At 45.6% G+C, this 18,147-nt stretch overlaps 2 protein-coding genes across 2 annotated transcripts in view; both read right to left on the reverse strand.

Annotated features, from left to right (window-relative positions):
• Positions 1–7,798, reverse strand: part of abtb2b (ankyrin repeat and BTB (POZ) domain containing 2b) — a 42,839-nt gene extending 35,041 nt beyond the window's left edge. The window contains 1 exon segment of the mRNA XM_079162914.1: positions 6,377–7,798. Coding sequence (XP_079019040.1) covers positions 6,377–7,271 — 895 coding nt within the window. The 5' untranslated portion in view covers positions 7,272–7,798.
• Positions 7,799–11,516: 3,718 nt separating this feature from the next.
• b4galnt4a (beta-1,4-N-acetyl-galactosaminyl transferase 4a) overlaps positions 11,517–18,147 on the reverse strand; it is a 125,397-nt gene continuing 118,766 nt past the window's right edge. Inside the window, exons 12-20 of the mRNA XM_079162459.1 lie at positions 17,774–17,874; positions 17,433–17,506; positions 15,808–17,332; positions 14,997–15,382; positions 14,723–14,876; positions 14,542–14,614; positions 13,673–13,826; positions 13,255–13,381; positions 11,517–12,484 (exon numbers count right to left, since the gene is read on the reverse strand). Of these exons, the coding sequence (XP_079018585.1) occupies positions 12,370–12,484; positions 13,255–13,381; positions 13,673–13,826; positions 14,542–14,614; positions 14,723–14,876; positions 14,997–15,382; positions 15,808–17,332; positions 17,433–17,506; positions 17,774–17,874 (2,709 nt within the window). The 3' untranslated portion in view covers positions 11,517–12,369. The remainder of the gene's footprint in view (positions 12,485–13,254; positions 13,382–13,672; positions 13,827–14,541; positions 14,615–14,722; positions 14,877–14,996; positions 15,383–15,807; positions 17,333–17,432; positions 17,507–17,773; positions 17,875–18,147) is intronic.

Genomic DNA, 18,147 nt, shown 5'->3' on the forward strand with positions numbered 1-18,147 from the left:
CACATCACCTTTAGTGACAGTAAGATAAATAATCAAAATGCCTGCAAGTCTACTTGTGTGTACACTAGTGTGTGTGATGGATATCTGTCCGTACATGAGCGTGAAAAGACGAAAGGTGACCAGAGGAGGAGAGAGTCATGTGTGCAACACTGTGTCTACAGACCGGTGTGTTTGCTTTTCCAGTGCGATATACGTGAGCTTCGCCATTCAGGCTCCACACACGGCTGCTCTGACTCCGCTGGACAAAGAGGTCACTGACAGCGTCACAAAAAGCTCCCTCTCTCAGCCCGTTTACAAAAACAACAGTTTAGACATGAAAGTAAAGGGAAAGGAAAAACATCACTTTCCTAGCTTGGCTGAAGAACATCTAAAAGAAGTTGTGTCCTTTTTATTTTCAGTGCCGACTGATGGAGGTGCACACATACACACACACACACACACACACAAATACACCTATACACACACACACACACACACACACACACACACACACCCTGGCTATAGAGATCGCAATCAGAGAGGATGTGTGGGATTGCAGCTTCATCTCTCCATCAAACGCTCTATCTCTCCATGGCTCCATCCAGCACAGTCGGTGTGCCTCCGACAGAGAACACAGCGAGGGGTTTTTATCTCCAATCCCTGGTCAGACAAATCTGTTTCCACTTAAACTACACAGTCCATGCTCTCTCTCTGCTCACTTCCTCCTCCAGTCTGCCCATCTGATCTGCTCATGTGTAATTAAATATTACAACCAAATCACCCACAAAATGGTTCTGTATTGACTACAGCGACTGGCTGCTATTTTGTATGAGCACACAGGCAGAAAGGCTGATGCATGTCAGCTAATGCCTATTAGCAATTAGAATTGTGATGGTTGGCATTGATTTTTCAAGGCAGGGGAGCAGGAAAACTGATGATTTGTGGTTTGACAGATACTCAGAGACTTGACTCTTTGTGAGCTCCGTACAAATGTTTAAAAGCAAGGTGGAACGGATCTGCATGGCCACAGAAACAACCAAATTATACAACTGCAATGGAGTACTGCACTGTCTTTTTCTTTGCAATGGGGCTGTGCTCGACCAAAAGAAACTCAACGACTAAACAGTGAGGAGATTTAACCGACAAATATATAAAACAGAGAATCACAGAAGCATCACTTTAAATATTGTGTTTACCAGAGATGTGCTCAGAAGTTTCTAGAAGTCATTCAGCATGAAAAAGACATGTAATACAACTAATTGACTAAAGAAATCGTAGTTGACTAACAGGGTGCAGCCCTACTTTGCAAACCACCATATGCTGTAACACTTAATTAAACCATTTCTGTCCTAAATAACTGAGTGAGAGGCTGGTGTGGCTGTAAGATGGATAGTCTTTTTGGAGCAGTGACAGATTTCTTACAGACATGCCCTTGGTTTATGTCTAGGGTGGGTACAATCTTTTCTGCATTTCTAGTCATAATTACTGTATATTTCGTATTGAGCAACTAGACTTTGTCTAGTCAAATACATTGTTCTCATGTAATTCATTGGGTGTATTTAAACAACTAGCTTTTTTATTACATTCAGCAAATTGATATCTGCCTCGGGACATTTTAGCAGACATTTACACAGGTCTTTGGTGGTATTTGATGTAAAGGTCAGACAGACCCGGAGCTTCCCCAGCACAGCATTTCAGTCAGTGGGAGAAAAAAAACATGAGCTGCATGAGCTAAATGTTACGTGAAGAAAAGTCTCGATGTTTCTCAACCCTTTTGCCCTGATTCTCACCCCTCACTCTGTCTAAGCACCTAGGTTAGACATCATTTTCTCTTGCACCTCAACATCAGTCTCACACATTACCCAATGTTGAATCATTATCTGTAAGTCTGGTAACTTGTGGCAACCAAGGCCAACATGATCCAAGGAGGCATACGCACTGATTGGCCTGTGCACTCACAAGCAAAGTTGGCTCTTCAGCCGAATTTTCATATTTCAGTTCGATAATGACTGAGCCAGACTCCCAACACAGGTGCATGTGGCAGTGCTGTCTCTAAGCCAGACTTCACGCCGAGATGATGGGATGCACAGCGGTTCCTTTCAACAAACCCATTGCACGCGTCCGGGCAATGCGCGACGCTGCCTGGTCCAAGATTCCAGCCATCTTTCCAGCCAGTGCTCCTGCTTCCCTCATTAGATACTCCTGCTGCAACCCCAAACCAACGCGCAGGACAGATTACCTGCAGAACCATAGAGCCAGGACTCTGTGGCACCGCATGTGACACACTGGCTGCACATTTTTCCAATTCAAACAAGCCAAAGAGGCTCAACAGCAATCTGAACTCTTCTGTTCTGTCTGGGTAGACTCAAGCGCTACTCTCCAAGGATCTGATTAGAAAGAATAAATCAGGACGCAAAGGCACAGACGTTTTCAAGTTTGCGGTCACTATTTCTGTGTCTCTGTTTGTGTCCATTGACGTTTTTCTGTCATTCTCGTCTTTCTTCACTTCCTCCCTATCAGTGCTTTACTGTAAACAGTGTCAAGAAGCATGACTCATGCTGCTGTAATGTAAAAGGAGGAGCGTGGCTTGAGATCAAAATAATAACTGTGAGGTTTAAAGAAAGAAAGAGGAGCGGGTAAAGACGGGCTACACCCAGGGGAGTGAGCCTTCTGTGTTATTTGACTTTTATTGTTATTAATTTTACAAACTAAATGACCCGTGTCATAGGATGTGGAATCAATGCAAGCTTCCTGAATCGATGCCATTGGTTTTGCAATAGCTTGACAAATCTTTTGCGGTGTCATATCTGCAAAAGCATTACTCACGGTTCTCCAAGAATAGTCTAAAACCCACACAACTACATTCAAGCACCCGCAGATGAGCACATTGAAACACATGTGCACACCAGCCTTCTAATGGGTCACTGTTTTTACAGCTGGGACCAGACAAAAAGCCTGCGCAAACACTGACATGGACCATCAGTGTGTGTGTGTAGCCGCCTGAGGTGGTACCCGCAGAAAAAACACTCTCACACACACACACACAAACAGAAATTGTAGTGATTTGTGACGGATTAACCCTTATTACACTAAAGCTATATTACTTATGGTTTTAACTCTATACACTCTCTGACCTTCTATTGGCGCTCACATGGTTAACCCAAATCCATCCGTACAGTTATTCAGGCCAAACACAGGCTGGAAGTTAATGCTTGCACATTTTTTGCAGCCCGCCTATCGGATGAACATAAGTCTATCTCACCATAATATTAATGTCTTGATATGTTTTCCAAAACTCTACTAGATCCGGTTCCAGATTTGTGGAGCAAGGAGTGTATTTTCAGAGTGCTGGTTTCCCCATCTGTGTGACCACAGTGCTGGGCTGCTCTCCCTGCATCTTTCTGCCCACTGTTCCCACGCCTCTTTCTGGGCTAAATACATATTTAGGGAAATACTGAGCAGCAAATCATGTGTCCTGCTCCCTCAGTGCAGCCCTCCTTTTTTTTTACTACTTTTATAGAGCTGGAGCAGAGAAGCTGAACTTTGCTTTATTTTTAGTGCTGGACCAAATCAAAGTTTATTCATCCAGGTACATTTTGCTGAGCATGAATGCTCTCTCTCACATCCGATTCATACAGTCGTACAGATTCAAGCCACAAGCGCTTTCCAACCACAATCTTCCACAACGCTGTTGGAAGTTAGCACTGTTGATAAAGGTCAAGTCACTATTTTTGAGTACCTAAATATATTCAATTACTGCATAAACAGCTAACTTGGGAAACAAAAACAGACACAAACTCTCTGAGAACATTGGAAAGTGTCACAAAAACTTAAAACTGATCCGTCAGCCAGACCAGAGTTTAACAGACACATGCGTCCCGGTCATAAAGACCATTCACTTCAGAGCCACTTTCACTGTCCATTAGCAAAGCTACTACTCTGCACTTTGAAATGCCCCACAGCACTATCAATACAATTTATACCAGGAAGCTTGTACTATTTCCTTGTGAGGAGAAATGAATGACAAATGGATTCGTTTGTATAGCGGCACTGTGTAATGGGTTCAACCAGAGATGTGGAGCCATTTGAACCCATGCAAAGAAGACTAAATGGGTTTTCATGGTGTGTGTGTGTGTGTGTGTGTGTGTGTGTGTCTGTGTGTGTGTGTGTGTGTGTGTGTGTGTGTGTGTACACGGGAATGTGCTCGTGCAAGTGTGTGCATGAGTAATGAATAAGATCCTGGTACATCACAACCGGGTTCCTCTAATGCACTCCCTGTGGACCAGAAGAAATAAACAGATAAAGATGAAGTGGACGTGAACGCAATAGCAAAGAAAAAAAAGAGAGAGAGAGAGAGAGGCAAAAGCGAGAGTGAGCAAGAGAGGGCAGGAGGAGGGGAGGGAGGGAGTTTTCAGAACTGTTATTGGAGCCGAAGAAGTCATTTCGACTTAAAGAGTTCCAGATGTGGGCCAGCCCCTGAGAAAGAGAAAGAGTCAGAGAGAAATCAAGAAGGAGGAGGATTTATCAGACTGTATCCTTCCACATGATCAGTAGTCTACCCTCCCGTCCCGAGACCATCTGGTTTGAAAGCGGAATAAGCGGATCTTTGCTTTTGTTTACACTGATGGTTGTGGTGGCTGAGGGGAGGGGAGGGGGGGGCAGCGGAAAGTAAGGTTTAGGGTGTGGGGTGTCAGGTGGTAGGGTGGTGAGGGGGTATGGGTATGTGGCTTGCACAGCCCGCTCGTGGGCCTATAAAAAGCTACACACACACACACACACACACACACACACACACACACACACACACACACACACACACACACACACACACACACACACACACACACACACACACACACACACACACACACACACACACACACACACACACACGTCTTTCAAAACCAATGACTGAACTCACCAAAATAGGACCCAACCAAAAGACATCCGGTGAAATACTGGAACAAAAGCTGCTCTTTCACTTATTTTGCAATGAAATAGCTCTAACTCCAGCATATGGCCATATAATGGCAAGTCCAATGCACTGCACTCTATTGTTTTTAACACTTGCAGGCTTTAATCGAGTGCACATTGGGAAGAAACCAGTGGAAGCTGCACATTATATGAAATGTAAGGGATCAGTGAATGCGTGTGTGCATGCAGGTTACTTTGCTTTAGATGCTGAACTGATCTCAGACCTTTAGGAAGTTGCCATTAACCCCTTCTGCACATACATGCCAATGCTTGCACAGAAAGGTGCTCCTGCATAACGTCTTAACTTTTATCAACAGTGAGCCTGCGGCCCTGTCATAAAAGCTAGCTTTCTCTCTCTCTCTCTCTCTCTCTCTCTCTCTGTTATGTATATGTGTATGGACATGGATGTGTATGCCCAGCTTCCCCAGCATTTGTTTTCACTCCCTCTGTGTTGGGCTAAGCTGCACGGTCACACAACAAAAGGCCATTGTGCTGTAGTGAAGAGCTCTGCTTCGGGGAGCTGGTAGTGGGCCACAAACAAAGGCTGGTTACAATGTCCCAACACAAGCTCATGAATCAACTCAACGCTGGGCTGCCAAATGCAGCCACGGAAAGAGAGCTATGAGTCTCCTGGGGTTCGATAAAGAGGGGAGGTAGAGAGAGTTTGATAGAAGAGGGATGTGAGGGTGGAGGAAACAACTGGACGGGGAGCAGGATGCACAGCTGGTGCTGGAAGAGAGAGGAGGAAGAGATGGAAGATATGTGGAGATGGTGGTGGGTGAATGGGATTTGTCCAACGGGAGGAGAGCGGGGATGAGGAAATGGAAGAAGGGGAGGATTTGAAAGGAGTGCAGCCAACACAGCAGGAGGATGAGCGGTGAAGTCCGCCTCAACAGAGAGCTGTGTCAACATACAAGCCCTCCTGCCTGTGCATGAAAGGCCCTCTGCACCTCACATTGCAACCTTAGAACAAGAGTGACTTGTGAGGACTCAATCTTGTAACTGGTCAATTGAAGTCATAAAAAATTGAAGTTGGCTGTTCAACAAAAAGAAATCCTGCAGTTAATTTCTCCTCGTACGACCCTGGTCAGCAGCAAAATACCTTCTTTGTTTGCATCTGATGCCTCTGTTCAGTGTTTTCCTATTCTGACAGGTCAAATTAGCAACGAGTCCGTCAAACGCTCACGCACAAAGAGCTGCTATTGTATCCAGCAGCAGGCCACATTTCACCTTTTCCACACTGTGAGGGAGTGGAAAGTGGTGACCGGGACAGAAAAAAAAAAAAAGTTTGGGGTGTGTTTTGACATCTATCACCACACAGAAAAACATACAGTGAATGCTGCCATTTCAATCAATTAACCCACAGAACAACTGAACATTATGTTGGTTTAAGTGCACTGAAAAAAACTCTAAATATATTTACCATTGGCGTTCTTCCCACAGATCAGGTGCTCATAGTGCTGCAGGACTCCCCACAGTTCCGCGTCATTGTTCACCACCCCCTCGAGGGCCTCTGCGCTCACTGGGGCGCCCCATGACCCCGAATCCGGCCCTGAATGACCCCTCTCGGCCACCAGCACCCGGACTCCTATCTCCTCCACCAGAGCTTCCATGCACGCGGTCAGGCATATAGCGGCGTACTCGTGGATGCGCACGGAGATGCGCGTGTCCACCATCCAGCGGAAGAAGCGTCCCACGGAGAAGGAGAGGCCGCAGCGGGCGGACTTGCCCTTCCTCAGCAGCTCCCCGGCGCTCATGCTGTACATGGAGATGGCCTTGACCGTAGCGGAGACGCAGTGGTCAGCCAGGGCCCAGCTGAGCACCAGCCGCATGGCACTCTGCACCTCGAAGCGCGTGCAGCGGCAGTGCATGACGCTGAGCCGCTGAGCCTCTCTGGAGATGCGGATGAGAGCCCTGCGGAGGAGAGCGGACAGCCGCCTCACGGCCTCCGGAGAGAACACAGGTGTAGGTGCCCCCCCTTTAGCGCTCCCACTCCCGGCCACTTTGCGAAGGATCTTGGCCACGTCCTCTTCCATCCAGGGGAACTCTTCCAACTCGGGTAAGCGGGGACACTTGGAGAAGATGTCCTCCGGGTCTTCTGGGAGGACAGTGTTGACCGTGTCCCAGCTGTTGTTCCTGCTGTTCATGGAGCCGGAGTAGTACCACCAGTTGCCCCGGTGAGGGGCCGTCATGAAGGCCTGGGAGTTGGACTTGGAGGAGGACAGGCTGAGGGATTTGCAGGAGTCCCCCGCTCCATAGCCGGAGTCCAGCGTCAGGTCCTCCAGGGTTTTCATGTGGACGTTGCTCAAACCGGCCATTATTGTGAAACTCTTTCTGCAGGGAGTGTTTTTTTGGAGGAGCGGAAAACCTTGTCAACGGTTTACCTGAAGTCAACCAAGCAGCAGTCGAAACTCCCCGCGGAGCTGGACGAACTGGTTACGCAGCGGCACACTTGCCAGACATGCTGCTAAACAGAGTTCAGTGCAGGGCAACACAATTGCACGCGCAGATAAAAATCCTTCGAGCAAACGTGTTGTTAAAAAACAACAACTATATTGTCATAAACAAACGAGATTGCCGAGGGAAATTAAAGTCGCACCCGTCTCACCTTTCCCCCCGGACAGCGCAGGGATTTAAACTTTCCTCCGGGATCCACAGTCTGTTAAAACACGATAAAGTGCCTCCGCGCTCTCTGAATATAGCCAGACCCGCGCTCGTGTGTTAAAACATGTCACCTTTTAGCCGCTCAACAGACATAAAAGATGTTCTTCGTTTCTGTAAATATCCGTGAAAAAGTCCGAGACTACCTCATCGCTCTCCCGTTCCCGGGTGCTCGGTCAGGAACAGCCTGTCGGAGACGCTCAGTTACAGATGTGCGCGAGGAGGGACCGTTGATGAATGACAACACGGAAGCAGCTCGAGCACCAATCAGGAGATGGCCGACTTTTGCGGGCAGCCAATCAGGACCCGATCCAAATGTTTCCTGGATTTGGGAGAACAAGTAAACTTTGTTTTGCGTCAGACGAGCATCAAACCAAATTCCTCGTATCATGTGTGACCCAGATATGTCTGCAGGATATTTGCTTTCTTGCTCGAGTAACATACTTATTTTATACACATTCACACAAATCCGTGTAATAGCTTCAACTGTTTTACACGTGTGTTCTAGTCTTTATTATAATATTACAACCAATTATACTACATGAACTTTGATTTATCCATGACATATTAAATGGAATGGGGAAATTCTTCTGGTTAGTTACCTGGAACTAAACACGCAAGCACACCAAGCAGACTTGAGTTATTTCCTCGTGTTGACTCTGAGGGACCTGGCTTGCTGCCTGCACATTAGCTAATCCCTCACCTGCAGTCTGAAACAGAAATCGAATCTGTAAAGCCCGTGGTAATAACGTAAGAGGTGGAGTAGTGTTTACTTTGATTAGGCTTAGCGTTTTCACTGAAAATGCACTTTAAAAGCTTATTTGGGATTGTAAAGAAGACAGATGTGTTGAAATAGCTTAAATAAGTACATGTTATTTATTTATTTTTATTTTTAAGAGTTTCAACTAAGAAAATGTGTTGTGGCTCATATGATTTGTACCCAGTCCACTACTTTGTGCTCATTCAGTACCAATTTAGCAGAGGTAATGACGAAAAAGTGCCAGGTCTTTTAAAAACAAACTTTGAGCAAATCCTCTTACGAAACTTCAGTTTTTAGAGAGCCGTGCGGCCCTGTTTGTTGTTTCTGGTGAGGTGCTGTAACATGCTTGAAGTAAAATAAAGCAAACACGTTGAAGAGGGCTGTGACTACCTGCTTCTCATCACTCCACACTCACATAGACAGGCAGGGTGTGCCTCCACTGGGACAGAGTCCAACATTATTACATAATCGGTTTAGGGCCCAACACTCAACCTGCATGCATGTGAGACTGCAACACATTGTGAAAGTGGCTGTAATGAATGTTTTCTTGCACATATACAGACCTGGATGTTAGAATACATAATATATGTACTTAAAGTGGAAAAAGTGACTCTCAAACACACACACACACACTCACACACACACACACACACACTCCTACATCATCACAGTCTATGAATCACTCATTCAGAGGAACTGAGTAGGGAGTAAACCTTTCAGTCTAGTTAGTCAAAAACCTTTCTAAATGAGATCAGAAGACACACAGGGCTTGGAGGAGATCATAGGAGGTTAGCACTTGCCTCATCCAGACCTCATGTAGTTCTAGTGTGGACAGCGTTTACCTCATGATCTCTGTGTGCGTTCATGCTCAGGGCAGAGACCACCACAGAGCAAAAGTGGCAAACAGGAGGGGGGGGGGGGGGGGATCAACAACTCAAAACAAAAAATCTGCAAATAATGAAATGTGATCCTGAAAACATTAGAGCTCTGCTGGAGTTCAAAATATTAGGTTCCATAATGTTTGCTTTTATCTCTGCATTGGTCATAAAACACAATGAATGTGATATTACATCAATATAACTTCAAATGAGCAACTGGATGATGTCAGCCTCAGAGGGTTAAAGAGGGGTTTTTGACATGGTTTCATATTTACTTTGCATTTGTAGCTAGTAATAAAAGTGAATCAGGGCCTGTTCAAATCTCAGCAAAATGTACTTTGAGGAATCAATTTAAACATCACTTAATCTTGCAGAATATAAGTTTTTATAATTTGTAAAACACACATGTCAATCAGAGTTTTGAGCCACATTCACTGCTTGTAAGCTGTATAGTGAATTGTATTGATTTGTTACAAACACAGTGAGTTTTGAACACTTTGCTGGATAAAAAAAAGCCCCATCATGCACCTAACTGGAATGATCAAAATGAGCTTCTCATATTTGGTTAAGAATGGTTGAATTGTTTGCATAAAGCAAATGATCAGAGACATGCTTGTGAGTGTGTAGGAAGGGGACTTTGCACACTAGCAATGTTCATCTCGTCTGTCTACTCGGCCATATTGAGTCTTTTCTCCAACACCGAATCAACCCAGCCCCTGCTCTAAATATGTATATCCTTTAGTCATTTTCATGCGTTTGAAGCCATGCAACCGCTGTAAGTCTGCAGGTATGTATGTATGGGTGGAGCACCACCATGTGGTCAGATCAGCAATAGAGATGTTGTAGGTGATATGTTTCACAAATGTCTTACAAAAGTAACACACAACAAAGAAAAAAAAGAAAAAACATCTGAAAAATTACCTGGACGTAAGCATAAAATTTTATTTGCAAAAAAAACCAACAAATTAAAATAAAAGTACAATACATTCTTAAAACCTTTTCTCTACAAAACAATTTCACAGAAATTACCTTGGAATGTATATTCCTATTTTTCATTTTTATGTTTCGTATATATGTATATATACATATATATATATATATATATATATATATATATATATACACATATATAGTATTATATTTAATGCGATTATTTTGTTCTTTAAATAGTCCCATGTCAGTGTTAAATGACGTACAGTAGACCCTCTTCCTGTAGAGGCAAAGAAAGGGTCTTGGAGGGCATTTTGACAATCATATAGTCAACAACAGATCATTAACTGTCTTCCACATGTGTGTCCAGCCTTGAGCCCTCAAGCCACTCTCCATCAATATAAGTACCATGTTGCATAAACAGAGGCATTAGGAGCCCGGCCTCCAGCCAAAAAACTAATGGGAGCAGGTGGGGTCCTGCTGGACTGCAGCTGCCAGTGAGTCTCCATCACACCTCCTGATTTCACTCAGTAGTCATTAGTAGCATCTCTGTGTTTCTCACCAACAGGGCAACTGGCTTGCAAAGACCACTCCTTCCTGCTTCTAAGGTAATTCAACAAACACTCCGACACGTCTGTAATCCACTGAAGGGAACCATGTTTCCTTCTTTTACAGTTCATCTGAATTTACAATGACATTACAGCCTGCTGATAAATAACCGTATATTTCTTGTCTGTCCCTGCCCTCTTCTGTCGTTAAAGTAGTTTAAAAACTGCCTGCAGCCAAACCCTAATAAAGGCACACATTTGTGAAACAGCCATGCCTTGCCACATTGTGTCCAACACATGAAGTGGTCTCCATTCTGTTGGAGCTTTATACAAGCTTAAAAGAAGAGTGTCGATGTTTCTCGATAGCTAAGCATCCCCTGTCTCGGTGGTATTCTAATATGAGAGACAGAGTTTAATCCCTCAAATCCAAGATTTAAATTGCAACTTTCAGCTAAGAAAATGCTTCATACAATGGTGTGACAACGTGAAATCAAATGTCAGAAAGCTGCTGCTGTCCTCTGCTTCCCTCCTATTACAGTTTTATGTTCCAGTTGACAATGAGGTCAGAGATGTGGAGGGAATGGAGGATACCGTCAGTAGAGTTCAAATGTGTAAACTGTTCACAAATTCAGTGTTTTAGAACAGAAAATAGCACCACAAATGTTAGTGCATCCACACTCAGTCAGAACAAATAAATAAAAAATAACAGCAGAACAAACTTTAGTTAATGAAACTAAATGAAATAAGTCCTAACCGATAGCTAGCATTATTACGGGTGTAGTACGTAAACCTCAAATACACAAATTTGCATGGCAACGCAATGCCTTGAAGATAAAAGAGACACAGAGGGAGAGAGAGGGACAGAAAGAGATATAAAGATGCCAAATCCATCATTATCTGTTTGGAAAAGGGCTTCTCTGATTCTTTGTTTCGTAATATCAGGTATCAGGAGAACGTCAGCACCTCGGTCATAATTATATCCAACAGGTAGAAGTTGATGTATTTAGAAACTATTTTACCAAAGACAAAGTTCCTCTACGACTCGATCTACGCCACCATGTCTGAATCTATCTGAATAACATGTTGACACACATTCTATTGGGCCCTCACACGAGAGCGTGTTAGAAAAAAAAGATCTTAGGTTGTCTTCACGTCTCCTTGTTAGAAAAAAGGTGCTTTCTGACATCATAAGCACACACAAGCGGCAACACACTCACATACACCTATATATATATATACACACACCCACGCATACACACACACACACACTCGCACGCACACACAAACAGCTGCTTTCCAGTCTGTCTGAAAACATTGCACCAAAAAATAGACAGAGAAGAAGGAGAACAAAAATACCTCCCTTCTCTCTGTACAGTAGTTCAGTCAGTGAGGCAAAGTGATGACTCAGGTCTATCTGCGTAAACGGCTCGCTTGTAAAGTTCAGATTTCGACTCGGTTTCCTCGTACACACAAGTATACAGGAGGGGCTGATGTAGAAGCAGAGGCATCCCTGAAAGGAGCCTGTTTCAAATAAAGGCAGAGTTCAGGCAGTGAGCGATCTCCCACAGGTCTCTCTCTCTCTCTCTCACACACAGTGGATTTGCAGGTAGATTCAGAATCCTCAGACCAGAAGGGGGCGCTATCCCTTTGGAGTTTTCTTGTTCTGGGCGTTCCACATGCCTCGTTTGGAGTGGTAGTAGTGAAAGAAGTTCCTCAAACGCAGTCTCTCTACCTCCAAACCGTTCTGCAGTACCCTAGAGGGGGCGGGAGGGAGGAACACCGGGTTAAAACTGGGTTCTTTTCAATGTCGTGGAGGAAATATTGAGTTAACAGCCTTAGCAACTGTTCCTGGGCCGTGTTCAAAATCCTGAAGAACAAGAACTGTGGCCTGTAATCTGATAAAACTTGTTTTTTCTTATTTTATTAAAGTGTCAATTTACCCAACCTACATCTGGGTGGTATCTAAACAGGCAGATCGTTTTAGTTTTAATTGCTGAATTATCCATCTGGCCGCTTATATACCCCAAATTCAGCTCATAATTGCAACACGTTTTGAAAGCAGCAGCCTTTCTTGATGTAAGTGAAAGAAGACATTTCCACACACTGAATATTTAAAGACCTTGCTGGCCAAAACATTCAACACTGAGAGCTTGCAATATTCATTGTGCAGACTATCTCCGTTCCTCCTGCTGTTTTTGTCCTGCACTTGTATGTGCACACAATCCACCTTCATTGCTTTAACAGAGGATACACCGTATACACCTGAGGTACAACAGAGACAATCCAACACATAAATATAAATATTGTATCCTAACAGTAATGACTTATAATATACAGGAGGTGGCAACAATCGTATAAGCTTCTGTACAACACAACTACCATTAAAAAGCATATAATGATTAAACAATTTAACTACAACTTCAAATGTTAATATTGCTCTAATGCAGTCTTAACAAAGAATAACTCTGTAGCCCTCCAATAGTATTCATTGCAGGGCTACTGTGTTGGCTTGTTGCTGGGTTACCTGTCCAGCAGCTCCCAGTCCTCTCCACCCCAGCGGTCTTTGAATTCCTCTGTGTTCATCCCTCCAATCTTATCAAAATCAGACTTATAGATTCCAAACAGGCCAAAGCCGTTCACCTCCCAGTAACCTGTGGAAAGAACAAAAAGTAAGTTAAAAGGAAAAACTGGTCCCATTGCACGAAATTGCAGTGCAAGTATGTGCTTCTGATGCAAGAGCCTTTATTATGCATGTCAATTGAAAACCTGTATTATGAATGTAAAGTAGCTGTCTGGAACTGGGGAATGAGTCTGAGTGACGAGTGAAACTGCAAAAACTTGAAAACCATGTTGATACGCGAGTGTGATTATTCCTGTATGTGCGCAGACGTGTGCCTGCACGCGTGTAACGGTGCGCGCGTGTGTGTTTTGTTGTGCGTTACCATCAGGCTCCCGTGGCGAACTGCCGCAGCCGAGTCTCATGACAATTGGAGCAAAAGCAAGGCGTCCCTCCACACAGTGCTTCCTGATGCTTTCCAAGATGTTGAAAGGGAAGTGGATGTGCAGATCACACAGGAACACAATGCTGTGACTATCCTGCAAGGGGAAACACAAACAAACAAACGCACAAATTCATTACATCTAAATAATGTCTAAATCTTATGTTGAAGAAGAAGTCTGTGTATGAGCTGTATGTTGTTCGCATTCGAATAATGCAGGATTTTAGGATTAAAGGAAGTGGAGACGTCCGGGCTCAGCATCAGTGGAGAAGTCTTCACTTCCAGAGCCTGCAGGTCATTCAGACATGAGTGACGGCCCTGTCATCCCGCCGCGACAGCCCTGACACTCAACTGACACTCAACTGACGGATCAACGTCTGTCCATACTTCCTGCCGCTCCACACCCCTGGGTGGGTGAGTGTGCATGCGCGTGTGTGACAGCGAGACAGCCAGAAAGCGGCGTAAGGGCACATGCACACAAATAACCTGTGAAAGGGAATGGATGTGACAGCGATGGCATACACATGACAGAGGAAATGCAGCTAACTGTCTAAGCGATTCCCTGTCAGCCACAGCTGGGCTCTGTGGGAGAGGGCGAAGGGAAGCAGGAGGAGGCTCGGAGGTAAGGGGCGAGATCCACAGCCCATGACAGACTGGCCAAGCAGTTATGTATTCATTATGCATGAGTGTTCTTTCTGTCCGTCCGTCAGAAAAGGTCATGCGGTCAGTGTGAGTGGCTGACCTTCAGTGAGTGTCTTTTTCCTGTCAGCTAGCATATTGTTGTCTTGCCTCTGTGTGTGTGTTTCTCTAACCTCAATAGTGTCCACTCCGATCTGCAGTCCCGCTGAGCGCTCGAAGTTCCCTTCTCTCCTTAGATACTCATATCTGTCAAAAGAAAAACGTACACATTTGGAAATATTCTAAAATATTTCAAAATGCACTTAACGTCCTGATACACAGGGCTGATTGTGTTATATACACACACACACACACCTTGGTACACTGCTCTCTCTTAGTGCCTCCTCCACGTCCATGTCTTCACTCTCAAAGTCGACAATTATGATGTTGAAATTGTCGTCCTTTGTCTGGAGATGAAGATTCTCCATGTCAGAGATGAACTGCTGTACCCAGCGAGCCTGGTTTTTCACTGAAGGACAGTAAGAACAAAGGGAAAAGTAGAGGGATCAAAGAAAATATTTATTTATTTTACTTTCAATACTGTCGATTCAGTTTTGAAAGTTAACCAAAGTCCCCCTTTTTGACTTACCTGGCACCACAAAGTGCACCATGACATCTTTCCTCCACTGCAGCATGACCGGCTGGCAGAGCAGAGGCTTAGCATAAGCGGTGCTCCAGGGGGTCGCTCCGGGCCGGACGGGGGACCTGGTTGAGGGAGGGGGAGGTGGAGGTGGGGTGTCGAGGCTGGACGTGGCAGCTGACGGGGCCGAGGCCGGTGCCGAGGCCGGAGCGAAGTCGGTGTTCTCTAGACTTTCCTCACCCTGCCTGCTGCGATGGAGCAGAAGGTAAATGTATTCTGACAGACGGACGACGCTGCGGCCTCTCTCCATTAGCTCCAGCTCCACGAGGTAACGGTTCCCTCTCGCCGAGTCGCGCCGCTTCTCAACGTTGACAATTCGCAGCAGGGTGTAGATCCTGCGGCAAAGACAGAAAAAAAAAAGCTATCGAAAGTGACATGGAAGAAAGAGAGCGGATGCAAATACAGAACACAATTACTTATTTTATTCTCCGAACTGGATTCATTATTTTTTTACCTAAAAAAAAAGTGGCTACACATGTTCTGTAGAGAGTGAAGTCAGCATGGAGTGATTTGGGAAGAAAATGAAAACAGTGGCCAAGCTACGTTTCACAAATGACATCGATGTTTGTAAGGACTGCTAACATGAAGTCAAAGCACCGGGGCATGACCACTATGTTCTCAGTGAAATGGCTTCTTGCTTCAGATAATGCTTAGCATAAGGAATATGGGGATAAGGATATTTGAACTTAAAAGGTTGCAGGGAAACATAAGCAGCCTTTTAGTCTCACATTATACCCATTGCCTCCCCCTTGATCCTCACCCTCCATTGCGTTCGTTGAGTTTCTCCATGTACTGCGCCAGCACGTCCACCACCTCACTCTCTGCCAGCTGGAGGTTGCCAGACACGTTGCAGCGCAGGTCATTCCAGTCAGAGCGCAGCAGCTCAAAGTCCATCGGATTGACTGAGAAGGTCCTCTGCCAGTTGATGCTCTCCTCTGCCCAACCCGGCCGAGCCTCGACCTCCTCGTAGCTGTAGTCCGACATCTCGCCCTCCTCCGGTTCTGGCTCGGGGTCAGGGTCAGGATTAGAGCGGCTTGTGTCCTGGCCCAGTTCTGGCGGGTTGGGGTCCGGGTCGGGCTGCTGATGGGACTCTGTGATCTCGGAGGTCCTGAGGTAAGAGGTGACCCGTGCTTGACCTTGGAGTGTGTTTTCTGTGGCGTTTAACCTTTGCTGGGTAACTGGAGGGGGATCTTGATGATGGGACAGAGGGGTTAGCGGGTCACCTTTGCTGGGTACATCAGCAGTGACGGTAGTCTTTAAATCCCGGTGCTCCCCTTTCCTCTTGCTTTTCTCCGGTTGATTTGCCCCTGCTGCCCTGTTGACAGACTTCTGTACACTTTCATCCCGCATGTTGATGCTTCCATTGTGTGGAAATGTCTTACCCTCTTTTGTAGGGGGGTTGGGCCAGAGCTGAGGGGCACTAACAAGACTTCTACTTCTTGTCATGCCTCCTCCTTTGGCTCCCAGGTTTACCAGCCTTGTGGTCTTCCCAGTTTGGTACAGAAAGACCCCCGGGAACACCTCTCTAGGGTGGCGAGATGCCCTCTCCTCCCTCCTCTCTCGACGCTGCTCCCTCTCCCTCTCCCTGTCCTTCTCCCGCTCCTTGGCAGGTCGAGGCCTGGTGATGTAGATCTTGTTCTCGTCCTTCTTCTCCTTCTTGTTTCCAGCGAGCTTGTGGTTGTCATCGTGGAGGTTGTTACCATGGGCGGAGTTGCTGAGGATCTGCTTGGCTCGGCTGGCAAGGGCCGAGAGGGAGGACTTCTGGGGGAAAAGGAGTGAAGACTTGCTCAGTTTCGGCAGTGTTTCAGCTCCCTTCTCTCCTCCCCCGCCACCCGTTCCTCCTCCTTTCCTGCCAGGGCTCAACTCTGCAGGACCGGTGCGGATCCAAGTCAGGGAGCGACCGCGGACTACACTGTCCGTGTCAGGCTGAAGCACCATGGTATGGAGCTCTTCGGGTCCCTTCCTGACGTCCTGTCTCATGTTTGTGTGATCTCTTCCCCAGTCTCTATCCACTTCCCTTCCAATCTGTACATCTCTGTGAGGGAAATGTCTCCTTTCTCTTCGGTGTATGATACTGTTGACAGCTCCCTCCTCCTCTTCATTAGGGTCCGCCTCCTCTTCTCCCCTCTCTCTACCTGCTGGTGTTGGCGCAGGCTTTGAGCGCTGATGGGAGGGGTAGGAGGTGTGGCTGGTCTGGCTGGGATGAGAGGGCTTCTTGGGTGACTGTGTGCCAACGATCTCTTCCTCGTCCTCCACATCTACCACCTCCTCTTCATCTAAGAAATCTGGAGACAACAACACAAAGTTACAAAGACATTGTGTGTATAGTACATGTCTGTATATACAGTATGTGTGTAAGTGTGTGTCGGTTCATTATTAGTTTACCATCTGGGTTAGGGAAGAAGAACGGTCTGTCATCTTCCTCCTCATCCATCTTCATATATTTGTAGAAACCAAACCTGGCAGACACAAGAGGAGGCAGCGCACACCCATGAACACACACATTAACACACACAACCCCGCGCATTAAAAGAAGGTTGACGTTTCAATGTGCCTTGCAGCATAATAAACTTAATCTCTTAGTGAGAGGTCGAATGAATCACCGCCATCAAATTCACAGACACTTGAGCAGTTATTCTGCATAACCAGTGTACTCGCTCATATAAACAAGACAGAGACAAATGTTCCCTTTGCTCTCCAAGCGATAAAGGCAATGATGTCCTTACTTCTCCAAGTAGATAGGGGACTCTCTGTAGAAACACTTGTTCTCTCGCTCCATGTGGGTGAGACGTGTGAAGTCATTTGGGTAAACGAAGGACAGATAGACCTAAAGAAAAATGTAATGTCAATCAAAAATTCAATAACCTCAGAAAACACTAAAAGGGGTTGATTTTCATTTAGCAAGATTCTTTAAGGATTATATTAATACCGGCATTCAATCAAAATCAGCCGCTTGCTCTACATCATGCTTTGTGTTTGCTACAGTGATTCCTGTCAAATCTAAAATGGATTTGCTGTGTTATGTGGATCTAATTTCCACTTATTCTCTGCAGCCACTGCAGTAACTCCTGTTGTCCTAAAGGGGGGAGCAGCGCTCAAC

The sequence above is a fragment of the Pholis gunnellus genome, assembly GCF_910591455.1.
Source record: "Pholis gunnellus genome assembly, chromosome: 7".
Taxonomy (NCBI): Eukaryota; Metazoa; Chordata; class Actinopteri; order Perciformes; family Pholidae; genus Pholis; species Pholis gunnellus.